Below are 18269 nucleotides of genomic sequence, written 5' to 3' on the forward strand. Positions count from 1 at the left end.
AGTAACTCATGTTGAACTGGTTTTACAGGAAGCCCTTCAAAGTTTCTTAACATTTCCATAGAAACATTGTAGTGCAGATACACCACAGTATTTTCCGTCAACTGCTTTCATGAAAGCACAACAGAATTTGGGAAACTACTGTAGGTGCTTAATTGATGCCATCAGATTGACACAAGTATGTTTACACATGTATCAAATTTCACTCAATAACCCACACAACTGCAATATAAAGGCAAAGTAATGTGAGTGTTGAATATATTAAGTCTGACAGTGCAAAGATATGAATAATCACAGATAAAATTGGAATCTGAATGAAAGTGAATCCAATGAAAGTGAATAATGGACACACCTACACACATTCAAATGCACACAGTCACAAATAAAACAATCACATTCATAAATCCATTTCTAATACAAAAATGGCAAACATACGCATACGTGTGTGTTTGACATATTTAAACGCCTATCTTGTACGTCACAGCTTTTGTTTAGCAAGGTGTGTTTTTAGATGCCAAAAAATGAGCAATAAAAAACAAGTCCTTCCATTTAAGAAAAAAAGAAAGAAACTGCTGTAATTATTTAAGGAATTTAAATCACACTGAGAAATTCTCTTCATGTTTATAAATCTGAACTCAAAGGATTTTACACCCAGCCATTTTATTCAGCCAATTTCAGATTTATTTTTTTAGCCAGCAATATAGTAATATAGTAAAAGGCATGTTTTTGCTCACCCCCAAATAGGGGTAAATTTGTGGGGTATTTTAAGCTGAAACTTGACCAGACCAGAGACTTATATTACATCTTGTGAAAGAGGGCATAATAGGTGCCCTTTAACCCAACCTGCTGGGTTTGTCCATATTTAACCCAACTTGGGTTGTTTTTAACCCATCATTTTTTAGAGTGTAGGAGCTTGAGAAGTACATTTAAACCTAGTTTGGAATTAAAGGCTTAATTTTTGAATAGCATACTAGCATACTACTCTTACTGTTTCTGCTATATATGGCTAGCATACAAGACATAGTAAGAGCGTGTTAGTATGCTGGTCTGAATTCAACCACAGTCCCGTCCCATCAAACCTGTCTCCAGCTGATTATAGTTAATGCTGAGCAGCTGAGTGAAGGTGATAACTAGGAATTCCCTAAACACTGTCATATCTAGTGAGCTGGCAGTCAGTCATATATTAGGAAACCTGTGAGATTCACTAATTAGAACTGTAGGAAACAAACACCAGTTTAAGCACACATACTAATCTGTATGTATTTAGCCATAGAAAATAGTTAGCATTAGCAAAGTCTCCTACACGGCTAAAGAGAGGACAACAAAACCATATTTATTTACAGGACCAGTGAACTCCACTGATTTGGCTAGATTTTCTTTCTTCTCCCAGTTTCTCATGGCCCTGAAGCTGAAACGAAGGCGAGAATTAAGCACGCTGAGGACAGCGGAGAGCAGAGCACGTTGGAGATTGACCATCATAACTGTGTGCTGTGTGCTAGTCATACTGGCAGCCTTGATAGTGGGGTTGTACTTTAGTAAGAATCTATTGCCGTGCCATTGTACTTTCTGTTATCTTTCCTTTTCTCCGTTGTAATGCTTATCACTTTATGACAATCTTTTCATCACTTTGACTGCTAAATCTAAAACTGCCATGCAAATAACCAAAAAATCTCTCTGTTTGTTGTTTATCTGTACACCTTCCAGCCATTAGGATGGTGAATACCAAGTTTTTCTTCTGCTCTGGTTCACTGAGGTTCATTTCAATAGAGAAGGCATGTGATGGCAAGGCTGACTGTGCAGGAAACGAAGATGAGATTGCATGCATATCCAAACTGCGGACCAATGAAACGTATCCAGGTGATTATGCACACATACACTTTTCTTAGTGAGAAGATTGTGTCTTCATGGAGCCATAGATAAAGAACCTTTATTTTCAGTTCAGTTTAGTATACTAGAGGTGCATTTGTAGAAGAACATGTGATTCATCTATTTTTACCTTTTGTAGTGAGGCTGATGGGGGACAGACTGGTCCTGCAGGTGTTCATTAATGAGGGTGGATGGAGAACAGTGTGTGCTGATAACTGGAGGACAAAGCACACACGCTTAACCTGTCAGCAACTGGGATATACAGCGTAAGCAGAGCACAGACATGGCACAGTCATTGATAACCAATGATCAGTATTAAATTAAGCTGCTCAAAAATACTTGCCTGTCGTTTGCAGCACACTTTCAGAAACCTTTCCCCTTCCCCAGCTCCACCATAGATGTTATGAGGTGATTTGTGTATGCTTGTACAGCAGCAGCATGTTGTGTGTATTGGCATGACAAGTTCTGTACTTGCTCTGCAACTATAATCAACAGCAGCAGCAAAGCAGATTTTTTTTTCTGCCAAGATCAAATACATCAATATTGTCATATTCATACCATGCCAAACTCTCAGAGTTGTCATGATAGAACTATGAAATCTCATCACCTTCCCATTAAGTGCAGTATAAAGCCGTGCTTTCGTAATATTATTCAGGAAATATTTCACTACATTACAGGAGTCCACGAAGTACACGAGTCCCAGTGAAGAGTCTGCTCTTCAACCCTCACAATGCATTTGCTACTGTCAGCAATGACTCAACAAACTCTGACATCCAGAGTTTCCTTTCAGTCAGGTGAGATACACTGGGTAAAGTCATTTGTGATAATTCTATGTGCATGTCATTTACATATAGAAATAATTATGCTCTCTCTCACAGTGATAATTGTTCCTTTGGCTCAGTGGTGTCTGTGTCCTGCTCAGGTATGACTGACAGAGAGTAAGAGAGAGAGAGAGAGTGTGTATGGATCAGGTTTTGTCTACTAGGGTTGGGCAAAATTCAGAATATTAAAAATGAGCTGGAATTGGCCACAGCACACAGGAAGTTAAACAGGAATGATAGGAATTGTAATTTACTGAATTGCAAAAGCAAATTGCAAAAAAAAAAAAAACTACATTCTGGGAAATGCATGTTCAACCCTGGTCCATAAATCTATCATAAATCTGTATATAAAGCTTATAAAATGTAACTTTTTTTTTTATTTTTTCAAACTTTGAAACAAGACATCCAACATTCAAGGCTTTTGACAGACTTTCCTTTGACAAATGTTTTATTTCAAATGTTTAATTGTACTTCAAAATTGAATGTCAATTTTAGCTCAAGCTTTCTTTTTCAATTTAAAACTCAGGCATTAGTAAGCATAGGCTACTAATATCATTTGTGCATGTCTTATTTTATATGGCTTTGCTGTTCTTATGCAGACTGTGGGGAGGTGGTGGGAGAGGACCGTATTGTTGGTGGGGAGGACACAGCGATCGAACACTGGCCATGGCAGGTTAGTCTTCAATGGAACCACCAGCACGCGTGTGGAGGAGCGTTACTGTCCACACACTGGATTATTTCAGCTGCTCACTGTTTCACAAGGTGAGTCATTTAATGTGTCCTAGGACAGAATTTCAGTCAGCATTTTGATTTTCAGTTAACTGTTTTTTTTTTTTTTTTTTTTTTATTTAAACCACTCTGTTGACTGGCAAAGTGTTTTAAATGGGTAAACCTAAAACAGTTGCTTTTGGATAACATCTTCTCTTTACAATAATAGAACACATTTTTACCCTTTTAAATTTATGACTATGGGTCAGTTGGTCCACTTGGATGTTATTTTTTATTTTTTTGTCTTGCTGTCTCTTTCTCACAAACTCTCAGCCGGACACGAGATCTAAGTCGATGGACTGTGGTGTTGGGTCAGACCCAAAATACAGCATCCAGGGGTGTCAGTGTGGAGATGGTGGTTGTCCACAAGGACTACAGCCGCTTGAGCAATGACTTTGACATCGCCATGCTAAAACTCACCTGGCCTGTCACAATCGGGGGTACAGTACTTCATCCATTCTGGTGACCTACTCTTATGCACTCTTTTATTATTCTCTAAAGGGACATTCCAAATTGCTCAAGCTCCATTTAAGCATCTTTACCAATCTTTTATAATGTGATACTTTTTTTTTTTTTGTGCAAATTATGACCTATTAATAAGTAGGGGAAAAAAATACATGTGAACCATAACATTTGACACACAACAATTTGTAAAGTTTGATGCAAAAAAATGAAAGGAACACTTATAGTAGGTTTTTGTTGTTTTTAACTTGATTCCTTTGAGAAGCCTTACTCATTTCTCTAGCTTATACTGTCCTATACTTCCCTTAGAATCGATCTTGCCCGTTTGTTTACCCCCGCACCAGCTGTCTGTGAAGGACATGCTTGTGGTGACTGGATGGGGATTGCTAAAGGAGAAAGGTATGAGGGAAAGGGGTTTGTTGCCACTTAATGGATAATTGGTGACTCTAAGGAAGGACTGTGACCTTCTACCTATTTCAAATCAGCAGTCCACCTCTTGTTCTGTTTCTCCCACACCCTCTATATTGTTTTGTCTCTGGCATTTCCTCATTCTCATTTTCCACAGGTGAGCTGCCCTCAGTGCTGCAGAAAGCTTCACTGCCACTGATTGACAGGTCAGAGTGTTCCAAACCCTCTGTTTATGGTGCCGCCATCACTCCCAGAATGCTTTGTGCTGGATTTTTAGAAGGAAATATAGATGCGTGTCAGGTAACAACAAATGAAAAATCAAATATACAGTGGGCTACCTTTTAAAAGATGTATATTGTCTATGCATCCAGACAATGTAAGAAATTTCAAAATGGAATTCAAGTTCAAGACTAGTATTCACTCATTTTCAGGGGGACAGCGGGGGTCCGCTTGTGTACCTTTCATCTCGCTGGCAATTATTGGGCGTAGTGAGCTGGGGTGTGGGCTGTGCACGGGAGGGAAAACCTGGAGTTTACACTGATGTTAGACAACTTCTTGACTGGATCTACACTATAATGGAGGTATGTGTCACAGGATTGTGCAAATGAATATTTATAAAGTATAAATCTAATTCAAGATCAACTGTCACGTTTTAGAGACATCCATGAGGAGGTGAACCATGGATGAATCACTTCATGCTTTCGTGACACAAAGGAGAAAACACACCATCTCAGTGTGTCGATACAGAAATCAGTTTGTGTGAATATAAGTATTCAATTTTAGAACTTGATGTTCAAATTGACATAAGTACTATGTCGAAACATCATGCTTTTTTTTTATTCACACTTGTTCACTGGAAGTAGCACTGTGGCAATTTTCCAGTTAGCCTGCTGTATAAAGCTATTAAAGTACTGTATGTTTTAATTTTTTTTTTCTATCCAAAAGCATGTAGAAAGCAAAAAATAAATAATAAAGCTTGATGCATTTACCAATCCATCACATTTATTTTATTCAAAACATTTTATTTTAGTAGCTTATAATAAAGAAATATAATATGCATGACTGTCCAGTCCCGTGGGGAATAACAGGCCTGCACGATGGCTTGATGAAACAATGGGACCAAGAATTCTGTATTATGAGGTGAATGGAGCATCTATGATACAGCATATGTTTTACATTCAGTTTTGGCAGGGACTAATGTCAAACAATGTCTGTCTGTGTTGAACTGAAATTGAGAATAGGGATTGCAACTTTGCAAATTGTTCACTCCTGAGGCCTCTATTCCCCTTGGTCTTACATTAGTGTTAGCAGCCTGGTTTAGCTTAGCGTTTATAAAGCATCTGAATGTTTCTGATCCAGCTTTGCAAAAACATGGCTGCAGTGGCACTCCGATGCCTTAACATTTGTACAGTTTGCACACACATTACTATAGGAACAGTTTACAGTTATGTTCACAATACAGAATTTGTAAATAGATGTAGAATTTTGTTCAGAAGCAACTGGTTTGTTTTCCCCATTTAATACATTTCACCAGTCATTTTAAATTATTTAAATGATTAACTAAAAATAAGCAATCAAACTTTTAATGTTTCTCCCACATCCTCTATATTGCTTTGTCTCTGGCATTTTCTTATGATTTTCCACATGGTGAGCTGCAGAAAGCTTTACAGAAGCTGTTTTAGAATCACAGTTTGTGTGAACAGACACACTGAACACCGATATGGATGTTGGTTTTGGCTACATGAAATGGGTGTTTGTGAAACTTGATTCAAACTCCAATACAAAAACATGACGCACAATACAGCTTCAACAAAATCATTTCAAAAACAAAATCACAAAATTATGGTCAATTTCTGATTGATGTGATAGCCTGATCACAATTAGGCTTGGCGGACGTCATGACCTGACAAATAATAGCTAATCCAAACAAAACTGATATGCTGTTAATTAAATAGTGCATTAATTAATTAAAAGCCCTAAGATCTTAAAGCCCAATATCAAGCAGAATAACTCTTTCAATGAACAACAAGAGAAAACACTGTTCCAAAATCGTAAAATTATTAAATGCATAAATATTAAATACAAGTTTAGCACAATAATATGGTAAAAATATTTCTTAAGAGGTAGTACAAGTGCTTTGAAAATTTATGAATGTACCTTCTCAATATTTCTCCTATTAAATGAAGCTAAAGAGCCCTCTGAATGTGTATTGATTTACTAACTTGTGTGCCATTACAAGATTAAAAAAAAAACAAAACAAAAAAACTGAGGATTAAGATTTAAATAAAAGACAGTGTAGTCTCAATGTATGCCAGAAGTTATCCACTCAAAGCACAACTGACTCAAGTATTGTTGAAAGTTGAGTCCTGACTTAACCACAGAAGTTATGGTTACATTCAAGTGAATCTTTAACCAACAGAATTCCAATCATTTAAATTACACCACTACATTTTTAAAATAAATACATTTTTAAAAAATACTATAAAGAAAATGATTGCTATTTTCATAGACAATTTAAACATTTAGTGATATTACAGAGGGGTATGAGAGGAGAGCTCTGGATATACAACCTACATTGCTATGTTTTTGTCAGGTCCAAATTCAGTATAAATTTACCAGATTTCTCAGACTGATTTTGCGCTCTATAGTTATAATAAATCTACGAGAAATATATAAACAGTTACAACCTCTGACTGTTTATCTGGAGTTAACTCCTTTTGGCATCACCCAGGATTCACAGTAAAATTCCTCAATAACTGCAAAATCCAAAGACCTGTAAAATTCTTTCAAGTATTCAGTAATAATGGTTGTACCTATAGGCAGAGCTCTCGTAGGTAGATCAGTAGATTTACTTTTATTGATTACCAACTTGCTTAAAATTTTCATTTCATGAAATATAAAATGTAACTAAAGGAGGTAACATCTTTTTTTGTATGACAGGATAATTTGCTCTCTGTCTTTTAGAGGTGACATTTTCTGTTTTGAACAGCAGCTCTGTAGTTTCAAGAACAGATTATTTGGGAATTTTATTTATTAATTCTCAATCATTTCACTTCTAATCAAATAAACAGACCTCCCCTCACCAGACTTGCTTGACATCAGTCCCTTTTCTGGTCTCCACTGAATTCCCTGAATCCTTCAAGTGAAAGTTTGAAATGCTTATTAGCTAAACTTCTGAAAACCTGTGATACCTATATCCAGTCATGTCTTGGTAAATCTATATTTACATCATGTATACTATCATTTAGTTATTGTTCTACATGACTGTATGACAATGAGTTTATTGCCTTTAAATATTGCATTTTCATGATGTCGTAGGGTGAGTTGCATGGTTTACAGGTCACAGTATGTCTGTTTGCATTGGAAGGTTATATTTATATTTTTCCTTTTTGGTATTCATATTTTGTTTAGCATGGAAATTCACCAAGCTATATTCAGTTTCAAAGCTGATGCTAATTCTGTTAAGTATGTGACAATTTGTTTCAATATTTCAATAAAAAAGCATTACATATAATGTTTCTACTGTTATAGTCAGCCATATATCCCTAAAACTTCTGGCCATTTAACATGCTATAATGCATTGAAAATTATCTGAAGCAGCATTTTCAGTGTTTCATTCAGGGTTTTCTCTAAGGGGATATTGATTTCTACAGATTGTCAAGTATCATTCATTAGCTTGTATTTACTAACTGTTTGGCTTTTGTAATTTTGCAGCGTTTTCTATTTCTTTTTTCTTTTTTTTTTCTTTTTTTTTTTTTTTTTGCATCATAATGTTCTGCATTGATTTAGTTGTCCTCGCCAAAAGGTGGCGAGAGAAGCATTAACAGGCACCTGTGTTTTATTTTCAAGCAAAAACGGTAATGAGTTTTATGTTGAACTGGACTCAAGACTGTTACAATAAGGCCTTTTTTCTCCATTCATGCTTATTATAATCAGAGTTCTGCTGATTTATTTATTTTTTGCTCTATTCAGAAGTACTGCATTAAAACGTGCAGTTTTTTTAATCCACTCTGAGAGTCTGTCTCTGTGAAACAGCACAAATCACCAGTGTCCTCTTAACAACTTACCCTAAAATTGTTGCATAATTGATCTTTCTACAACAGATATATTTAGGCTGATGGCCATTTGACAAACAATACTGCATTTGTATTTACACAAGGACTCACAATAAAAATCCATAGACCTTTGCTCTAAACTTGTGCTAAACAAAACTTAATCCTCAAATAGTATTCTACTACAAGCTCTGAACTAAAGTTCAGAAGCGTTCTCAACTGTACTCATTTCTCAACTATTTTAGTCAGGCACCTACATTTGAGGCTAAGGGCCCTTCACAGTTTTACAGTCCAGTCCAATGATCTAAATGATTAGCACATTATCCCTGTCTTAAGCATTGTTTGAAGAAAATATTTATTTTTTCTATCATAAGAATAAATATAGCCCACAGATTCAGTGTGGGTCAATGAACTAAAGTGCATGAGGCTGCATGTGGTGCATATTTAAATGCATATATAAATGTAAATATATGCAGAGATACATAATGCCCCTCTTTTCATTCATATCTGTGTCTACGAGTCAACCAAATGTTTAAAATGAGCCATGTGAATATCATCCATGGATATATTATGAATGAAATTCAAATTAGTTTAATACTATCATTGCTCTCTGTGATTAAAACAGAAGCATAGCACTTGTAAACGCATATGTGAATGAACAGAGAGGGCACAGCATGATGGCTGATCCATGTTTTCAAGTGCATGTGTGACTGTGTTTGGATGCACGCTGTCATGCTTTCTTTGGTGTAGATTTGGAGCCCGACAGACCGTTCTCCGTGTTATCAATCCCTGAGGAGGTGACAAGGCACTCCTTACTGAAAAAGACAAAGAAAGAAACAAGCAGAATGAGAGGGAGATCATGTATAGATAATATATTTTATACAGAATACTAATTAGCAATATTATAATATATTATATCCATTTTTTTTTTGTAATTCATGATTACCAGTAATTTACCTTTTTTTTATTTAAAATAGAGTTTTTATATTTTTTGCATCCTCACTTTTTGCACAAACAATTTCAATAACATGGTCAAAATCTGGTAAACGTCACACTTAAAAGGGCATAGGACTGTAACATGAACTCACTTTTTTTCATCAATCTTTGCGAGAACAAACAGAGTGAAGTTCTTTATCAGCATGAAGGCCATTAAAAAAGCGATGAATCCACCAACACAGGAGGCAATGATAATGGTGAGCGTGTTATCAATCACCCTTACTGAGAGAGGGGTAGCCAGAAAATAAGACAAAAAAGAGAACACAAGAAGAGAAGCAAAGCTATTTTAATAATGTCCTTGAAATGTAACGTTCATATATCATTGATTCTCTCTCTGTAACTCCCTCTCTCCCCACCCCACTACACTTACGTTCCTCTACAACAGTTAAGGTGAAAAAGGCGGTGTGATTCTTGCCCTTCTCTTTGGGGTTTTTGCCAAAGCAGTTGTAGACACCTGCGTCCTCGAATGTTATGTTCCAAAGCAGGATAGAGATGTTGTTTTCTTTACTGGAGCCAACATACTCCACCCTTTCGCGGTAGATGTTCACCTTATTTGGCTCCACGTGATCCGTTGGAATCACAGAATCAGCCACCTGATTGGAAAACAGAACTCTTTAGTTATAAACGTTAAAATGAGCATATGTGAAGTTTCACTTACACATTTAAACTTAGACTGGCTCAAATGCTGTATTTTGCCTTTGACACTGTCAGTTCTACTGCAGTGCCAATTTATATCTTAAATTGTCACTCTCTTTTACGATATCCTTAACTTTGGTAGAACTCTGTCGTTTTACAGCTTGAGAATGCACAGATGCTTTGAAGACTCAGAGGCCTTTATCCATACACAGGCTATAATCTTTGTTGCCATCTTAGACGCTTGCAATGTACCACACAGAATTTGCCACTGAGAAACAACATCAAGTCAACTGAATGATTTCTTAGAACTGCTCCACTTCCACCTCAAGTGTCCTTGAAGGCATTCAAAACCAGCTCAAGATGAAGTGAGGCATATTCTATTTATATTTCCATCCAATCAATGTTAGACTTAGCCTCCATCAGCAACAGTAACTCATTTTAAAATAAACTTTTGGATGGTTGTTAGAAGTAAACAGAAGTTAGAAACAGCGAGAAAGAGAATAGTATGGTTAGATATGTAGGCTAAATAATACACAATGAACTGGTCATTATCGCGAAAATAAACCGTGAGAAGGTGATTCGAAGGTCATCTTATAGCCTACGACTGCTTACCAAATAAATGAATACGTTGATATGAAATATTGATCTGAGTTTTAATTATTTTATGATTCTACCTACATTATCTTAAAAAAATCCATTACGATATATTAAACAATCGGTTGCAGCAAGACGAACACGGCAACAACATCAACAGTAATATTAATAGCCTACTACTGAAGTCCTTCTTTTTCAGTTCAATCGATTACTGAGACGCAAGATGGCGCCAGCTGCCTTTGTATGAACGCGACGCGAGGCCGCGGTGTGATAAGATGTCAGACCGCTGGATGGCGCGAACATACGACCTGTGCAAAGGAGTTCACGTGATCAGTCTCACAAATTTGTTAATTTGACAAGTGAGCAAAAATACTGCAGGTACAGTTTTTTTTAACGTAAAACTTTTTTAGGTTTAAAATTAGATCTCTAGTCTCTAAACTCCCGATAAAGTTTGTTTTAGTAGCATAAGCCTAATATTGTAATCATGTTTGTGTGGCAATATGTTTTCTATTATATCTATTTTGTTCTATTCTATGCCACTTATTTGCAAGTGCCTGATTTTATGCTATACATCAACAGCTGAAGAGTATTATAGTAGCCTATATAGCCACCATGATTACTTAACTAAATATATGTTACCTTCTGCATGGTGCCATTATCATTGAACTCCCATTTGAAGTAGAGGTTAGTGATCCCAATACAGCTGGCATAGGTGCAGGGCAGAAGGACTGTACTGCCATTCACTGCTTCCAAAAACGGGATCTTACCAGTAGACATCTCTAGAGCATGAACACAACACACTCCTCAAACAGGAAGAGAAAGCAGACAAAGACGGAAATTTAAATGAAATGTTCCTAGTTGTGTTGTCACAGTGTCACTAAAACCATAAGAGAGAGAAGCAACTCTGTTTAGTAAAGGTCAGTTAGATATTATAATGACAAATTGACATGCAGTGATGCAAATACAGTAGGCTATATAAACGCATGCAACCATTCTTTCTCACACAAAAGTAATTCTTTCATAGAACTGATGTTTTTTTCCCTCATGGATCATAAGATCATCTCACAGGAGGTTTGACCCGACGACCTTCAAGTTACCAGCCCGCAATGTTTAACACTCTGCCACACTGCACTATTTTTCCTGCTGGATACTGCATAATGTGTTGCCAGCCTTTGGAGTATATACAGTGGTGCTCAGAATTATTGGCACCCTTGGTAAATATGATCAAAGATGACTGTAAAAATAAATCTGCATTGTTTCTTTTGATCTTTAATTCATAAAATTAGCAAAAATCTAACCTCTCATTGAAGGAAAAGAATTGAAAGTGGGGGGAAAATCACATTGTGAAATAAATGTTTTTCTCCAAAACACGTTGGCCACAATTATTGGCACCCCTAGAATTTTTTGAGTAAAATATCTCTGAAGTATATTACCAGTCATATTTACATTTTTTTTTAGCACACCAGGGTGATCATGAAAATGATATTGTCCAGCCATGACTTCCTGTTCCACATGAGTATAAACATGAGGAAACACAAAGGCCAAATTCCCTTAATCATTCATTACAATAAGAAAAACCAAAGAATATAGTTCTGATGTGCAGCAAAAGATTGCTGAGCTTCACAATATAGAAAGTAGCTGTTCAAAATCCCCATTGCCACTATCAGGGTAATAATTAAGAAGTTCCAATCAACTAAAGATGTTACAAATCTGCCTGGAAGAGGACGCATGTCTAAATCGTCCTAATGCGCAGTGAGGAGTAATTTTTGAGTGGCCAAAGACTCTCCAAGGATCACAGCTGGAGAATTGCAGAGATTAGTCGAGTCTTGAGTCTCAGAAAGCCTAAAAAAAATCATCCCCACAAGTTGTTTGGGAGGGTTTCAAGAAAAATCCTCTGCTCTCATCCAGAAACAATCTCCAGCATATTCAGTTGTCAGACACAACTGGAACTTCAAATGGGCCTATCTTCTATGGTCAGATGAAACTAAAAAAGAGCTTTTTGGCAGCAAAGCCGCCAGATGGGTTTGGTGCACACATGGATAAAAAGTACCCCATGTCCACGGTTATATATACTGCTGGATTTAATTATGTGGGCCTATTTTTCTGCTGGAGGTCCTGGACATCTTGTTCAGATATATGGTATCATGGATTCTACCAAATACCAACAGATAAAAAAATCAAAACCTGACCGCTTCTGCTAGAAATCTAATAATGGGCCATGGTTGGATCTTCCATCAGGACAATGATCCAAAACAAACATCAAAACCAACACAAAAATGAAGCTTCTGCCATGGCCATCCTAGTTCTCTGACCTGAACTCTAAAGAAAATGAGTGAAGTGAACTGAAGAGAAGAAGCACCAACATGGAGCTGGGAATCTGAAGGATCTGGAGAGATTCTGCATGAAGGAATGATCTCTGATCTCTTGTCAGGTGTTCTCCAAACTCATCAGGTATTATAGGTGAAGACTCAGAGCTGTTATCTTGGCAAAAGGACATTGCAAAAATGAATGAATAAAAGGATGCCAATAATTGAGGCCAACATGTTTTGGAGAAAAACATTTATTTCATAATGTGATTTTCCCCCCACTTTCAATTAATTTCCTTCAATGAAAGGTTAGATTTTTGCTAATTTTATGAATTAAAGATCAAAAGTATAAACAATGCAGATTTATTTTTACAGTCATCTTTGATCATATTTATCAAGGGTGCCAATAATTCTGAGCACAACTGTATGTATTCACTTTTTTTTGTGGTTTGCTCAGCCATTATCTCAGCACCTAGGCATAATAAAATAAACAAATCATGCATAAAACATCCTGTGACTATATAGTGTCAAATATGATTAAACTTCTCAGTGGGGATGCTCTATGAACTGATCTATTTTTGATTGTGGTTTAGTGTTTAGTATGTGTCTACCAAAAGCATGAATAATCTGTACACAATTAAATATATGTGATAAAAATACAACTAAAAACAGCAATAGTAATAATAGTAAAATGAATACTAATAAATTAATAAACAATATTAATAAAGAAAATAAATTATAATATTTTATGTACACAAACATCTACAGTACTATAGGCTGCAGATAAAGAGACGTCCTTCACATAACAAGCAGTTGGACACTTCTGTAAGGTGTTTTCTACTATTCAGAACACAGCTGATAATGGACTTTGAATATGTCAGCGCATGGTTAAGCAAGGTTCATATAACAGCTGTCACATTTCAGATGTGGTTCTACAGAGACACTGTTTCATGTGCATAGCAGTTTCTTATCTATATTTAACTTTTTTCTTCTTGGTGTTTACTATAACTCTTTAATTGAAACATGAATTAATGTGTGTTTTCTTGTTTCATTGTGAGGATCATTTATTAATCAGTTTGTTGATATGCATTGTACATACACTGTATACATTTGAATGTAATTTTGCAATCTAACAGTGAAACTATGTGTCTGTATATTGAAAATCTATTTACATAAACTATAATGTATATAACTGTAATTATAAATATATTTTACATACTGTATGTTCTGTTTCAGAAGAGCAGTAAGCAGGCTGTGGTAACCTTACATACACACCTGGGCTTCTCTGACGTCAAGTGTCCAGAAGTTTGCTTGGCACGCAATGTGAAAAAGTGAACACGAGCCGGTGTGAGAGTGCTGAGTTTACACAGCTGTGTAACTCTTCAGGAGAGGTTACATGACCAGTGAAGAGGTCCTACCAAATCAACTGTACCCTTTCATGAGAGATATTTTAAACCAGGACACGAGTGATCTCAGAAACACTGTGTACTCAGTGTTGATTTATCAACATGTTTGTCATCATGTTCTCTGAAAGAGACATTGTGCTTCCGCTCTGGGCTTGACATTAACACCCGCCAAATGCGTGTGGATTTCAGCAGTGGTGTGTAAGGCAATCACTCTTACTAGCCACTTTGGCGGGTTGAAAAATTAGGTCATGACATTAAGAACTGATGCACTGATCCAATATACTGTTACACATAAGTTTTCTTTCTCCACTGTTTACATTCACTTAAAGTTAAAACAAAACTGACTGTGTTTATGTGAATACTCATCAAAACCGGCATTTTGACATTATTTTGTGTGTATTTGACTATTTGAAAAATAACTCAATTTAGTACTGAGAGGCAGCTTTATGTACGCACATTTGGGTGGGAGCAAAAAATCTGTGGGAATAAGTAAAATATGAACAATACGTGCAATCCCACGCCGAGATTTAAGCCCTGTGACACCTACAATATTTTTTTGGAGCAAATGAAACGAGTGAGTGAGGGGAGGCGGGTTTGTGTGTCAACTCACTGTCAGAGAAATGAGAGCGCGTAAACCGCAGCTGGTATCGTGTATCTATTCTGTGGAAAATTAATATTGGAAGCGTTTCAGATATTTCAGTTATCAGTATTGAAAAATCAATATTTTTGACAACAGTTTATTATTTATGATGCCCTTTTGAAAGACTACAATTGAAAAACGTAAAGACTACAATTTAAAAGCCTACAACTGAAAAATTAAAAATAAAAAGTGGCTGGTGAGCAAAAAAGTTCATGCCAAGCCCTGCTTCCATTACAGAAATGTAGCCTGCTGCTTTACAAGAAAAAGTTCATTGCACAAAAGTTGATGAGCAAAGTCTCATGAGACTTATTTTTTATCAGTAATGTATTTTCCTCGATACAGGAGAAATAAGTAATTTACAGTAAAATATAGAGCTACAAATTGAATATGGATAACATAGCCCAGATACTTTAAAACTATATGATTAAAAAATATTTGAAAGAGATTTAAGCAAAGAGACATTTGTCTCAAACAGTCATGATTTCCAGACAAAGGTGATTCTAGACCCTATTTAAGGGGGTCTTCAGTCCCTTGTATTTCATCACAGCTCCTTTAAACTCTGTGATTAACTCAGCAGCAGTTAAGATCTGTGATACTCCCTGAAGTTACTGTAAGTCATCAAGCATTAGTCCGTTGTGGTCCAAAGCATGTTCTCTAGAGCAGCACAGGACTTCCCGTACACAGCTCTTGAATACATAATTCATACGCATAAGTCACTCATTCACAAACAATATACGACACCACTGACAAACTAAATTTGCAACCTAACAACCAAAACTTGCAACCTAAAAATCAAGAAATATCCTTGAGAGCCATGTAGTATTATATTTAAATTCAAATGCAGCTTAATTTGTGATACGCAAGCCTTACCAAGGCCAAATTTAATGATAAAGTACATACTCATTTGCTCAATGAAATAAAGTGGTGTTAACATTCTAACATGCTGAGAAAGAAAGTATTTAATCAGATATAAAAGGACATGAGGGCGAGTCTGACCACAATTTCCTGTGAGTAGTTCCGTTCTGAGCAAATTTGTCTCAGAAATTTGAGCTTCTAATCTAATGCTGACTTTACACACCCTTGCAATGCAAAATATGGGGCTGGATCTGTGTCTGTCTGTGTTTAGGACATTAAAGAGCTGCACAGAGTTTGCTAGCTTACTGTTTTCAGTATGAATTACTGTTCTTGTCAGTGAGAGTATGCCGTTTATCCTCAGTGCTGTATAAATGTCCTTGTTGTGCATTCAAATTGTGTAATGCACACATAGCCGTAGATTATCCCATGTAGTCTTTTGAATTTTTAAAGTTTATTTTCCTAAATCAAAAACCATAACTAAACATAATAGTTGCCAACAGCATGTTTTCAATATAAGGAAGGGGAGGAGAGTCTTACCAGTGATAAGCGTGAGCAGAAGACAGGAAGCGATTCTTTCAGGGGGTGTGCTTCCTCCCCCTCTCAGATGCCCTCTGCTCTGTGTTTCCATCCTATACTTCACTTTCTTCTCCCTTCTTTTTGTCACGTCCACCAGCCTTCCTCAGCAGTTCCCGTCAAGTTTCCTCAGTTTCCCAGAAGTCTTGGATCCTCAAGATGCTGTCTGGGTGGCAAAGACTCCCGTCCGCTTCTCAGCAGTTGCGCACTTGATCAATCTGCGCTCACAGTTCCTAACATCAACTGTAAGTTTCCCCCAGTCAAAGGCCTGTCCAGATCTCAGAGATCTGGAAGCTCAAGATTCTACCCAGCTGGGAAGATGAAGTTTCTAGAACTCCATCTGGCTCAGTTTTTTGGTTGTTCGGTTGCCCTCTGACCTGTGAAAAAGGGACGTTTTGAACAGGAGAGCAAAAAGACTAATTACATACATACTAATGCTCCACAAATTCCTGTATATATATATATATATATATATATATATATATATATATATATATATATATATATATATATATATATATATTATATATAAAATTATTCCACATTAACTATAAACCTAACTGTTACAACCAAGAGAGATCAGCTGACAGAATCCAGCTAAGCTATTAAAGCAATTTAAGTTGGTTTGGATAAAAGTGTCTATAGCATATGCAAATTAATAAATATATACATCATTAAATATATTAATAAAACACAAAACAGGAACAAAATAATAATATCAATAAAAACAAAATATTTATTGTACAATTAATATTTTTATTTATTAATATATAAAAATACTAATGAAATGTATCTATTCCTGTTTTTCTTTTAATAATATAGTTTATTAAATATATTTATGTATATTTATGAATTTGGTCCAATTTGATCCAAACTGACGATATAATAAAAATTTATATATAATCATCCCAATATATAATATAGTAATTATAATAATAGATATTATGTAGATTTGTTAATATTAATATTATACACACACCATCCAACCAAAATGTGTGCAAATGACTCAAGAGCTGTGTTTGTGTTTAGTTGAGTCAGCATGTGTGTGTGTGTGTGTGTGTGTGTGTGTGTGTGTGTGTGTGTGTGTGTGTCTGCGCCGTACCTCTGTTGAGCAGGTAAATCTGTGTGTCCTGTTCGGAGAAGCAGAGGGCATCAGTCCACAGAATATGCTGCACACAAATCCGCAGTGCTTTGGTCCCAATACTGCTCAGACACGCACACAAACACCCTCTGACACCCACAGATACACACACTCTCACTGTCGCACCTTGTGAGAGACACACATGCAGTCCAGCCGGTAAAACAGAACTGAAGAGCATTGAAGCACTGGAGGTCTGAGGACAACTGCAGCTAGTCTGTTCAACAGAAACAGCCAACCCCCCCCCCCCCCCCCCCCACACCCTCCCCCACCCTGTATGAAAAATCAGCTAAAATCTGGCTCACACTCAACTTTTCCCCTCCTTGGCTGACTGCCTGTCCCTCCCATCCTTCCATTCCCCCCTCCCCTCTCTCTCTCTCTCTCTGAGCTGTAAATGTGGGTTCAGGTTGTTAGGCGGTGATATTTGGGGTCCGGAGTCTCTTCTGCATTGCAGTTTTTTAGAGAGGCAACAGGGAGGACAGCTCCAGAAAGAAACATGAGGGGTCCTCCAGCACCACAACTGCTGTGATACACATCAATTAACACTGAAAGAGTGACGAGAGTTTGTTTGACCCCTATCAACTCGAGTGACATGCGTCACTTTCTCACCATGTGGAAGAAAAATGAATGAATATGAGTAGGCTGCACATGCATGTGTGTGTGTGTGCCTGCAAAGTGACTGTGACTTTGAATATGTGTCAATGTCTCACTCTCTCTTCAAATCCATGATAGATTAGGAGAATTGAGTTTC

General features: G+C 36.6%; 2 protein-coding genes across 2 annotated transcripts; one reads left to right on the forward strand and one right to left on the reverse strand.

Annotated features, from left to right (window-relative positions):
* The first annotated feature begins 1393 nt into the window (after window positions 1-1393).
* Window positions 1394-5309, forward strand: tmprss4b (transmembrane serine protease 4b). The gene is made up of 11 exons (XM_067408235.1): window positions 1394-1532; window positions 1702-1854; window positions 2003-2129; window positions 2541-2657; window positions 2742-2785; window positions 3284-3446; window positions 3726-3892; window positions 4224-4313; window positions 4480-4622; window positions 4754-4903; window positions 4979-5309. The coding sequence occupies exons 1-11, from the start codon at window positions 1394-1396 to the stop codon at window positions 4988-4990; spliced, it is 1305 nt and encodes a 434-aa protein (XP_067264336.1). The 3' UTR covers window positions 4991-5309.
* A 2729-nt stretch (window positions 5310-8038) lies between these two features.
* On the reverse strand, window positions 8039-17706 carry scn4bb (sodium channel, voltage-gated, type IV, beta b). The gene is made up of 6 exons (XM_067406662.1): window positions 17483-17706; window positions 16345-16757; window positions 11240-11403; window positions 9741-9963; window positions 9463-9592; window positions 8039-9189 (listed from the first exon to the last, which is right to left on the reverse strand). Exons 2-6 carry the CDS (start codon window positions 16433-16435, stop codon window positions 9105-9107), a joined length of 693 nt encoding a protein of 230 aa, XP_067262763.1. The 5' UTR covers window positions 16436-16757; window positions 17483-17706; the 3' UTR covers window positions 8039-9104.
* Between the last annotated feature and the right edge of the window lie 563 nt (window positions 17707-18269).

Source organism: Chanodichthys erythropterus, chromosome 13, assembly GCF_024489055.1.
Source record: "Chanodichthys erythropterus isolate Z2021 chromosome 13, ASM2448905v1, whole genome shotgun sequence".
Classification (NCBI taxonomy): domain Eukaryota; kingdom Metazoa; phylum Chordata; class Actinopteri; order Cypriniformes; family Xenocyprididae; genus Chanodichthys; species Chanodichthys erythropterus.

What these genes read in the sequence shown, in the direction of transcription:
- tmprss4b (XM_067408235.1), top strand. Translation starts at nt 1,394, where the DNA reads ATGGCCCTGAAGCTGAAACGAAGGCGAGAATTAAGCACGCTGAGGACA. An exon ending in CAGAGTTTCCTTTCAGTCAG is followed by an intron (nt 2,658 to 2,741) that starts GTGAGATACACT and finishes TCTCTCTCACAG; the next exon opens with TGATAATTGTTCCTTTGGCT. An exon ending in GGTGTCTGTGTCCTGCTCAG is followed by an intron (nt 2,786 to 3,283) that starts GTATGACTGACA and finishes GTTCTTATGCAG; the next exon opens with ACTGTGGGGAGGTGGTGGGA.
- scn4bb (XM_067406662.1), bottom strand. Translation starts at nt 16,435, where the DNA reads ATGGAAACACAGAGCAGAGGGCATCTGAGAGGGGGAGGAAGCACACCC. An exon ending in TCTGCTCACGCTTATCACTG is followed by an intron (nt 11,404 to 16,344) that starts GTAAGACTCTCC and finishes TTCCTGTTTGAG; the next exon opens with GAGTGTGTTGTGTTCATGCT. An exon ending in CTTAACTGTTGTAGAGGAAC is followed by an intron (nt 9,593 to 9,740) that starts GTAAGTGTAGTG and finishes CCCCTCTCTCAG; the next exon opens with TAAGGGTGATTGATAACACG.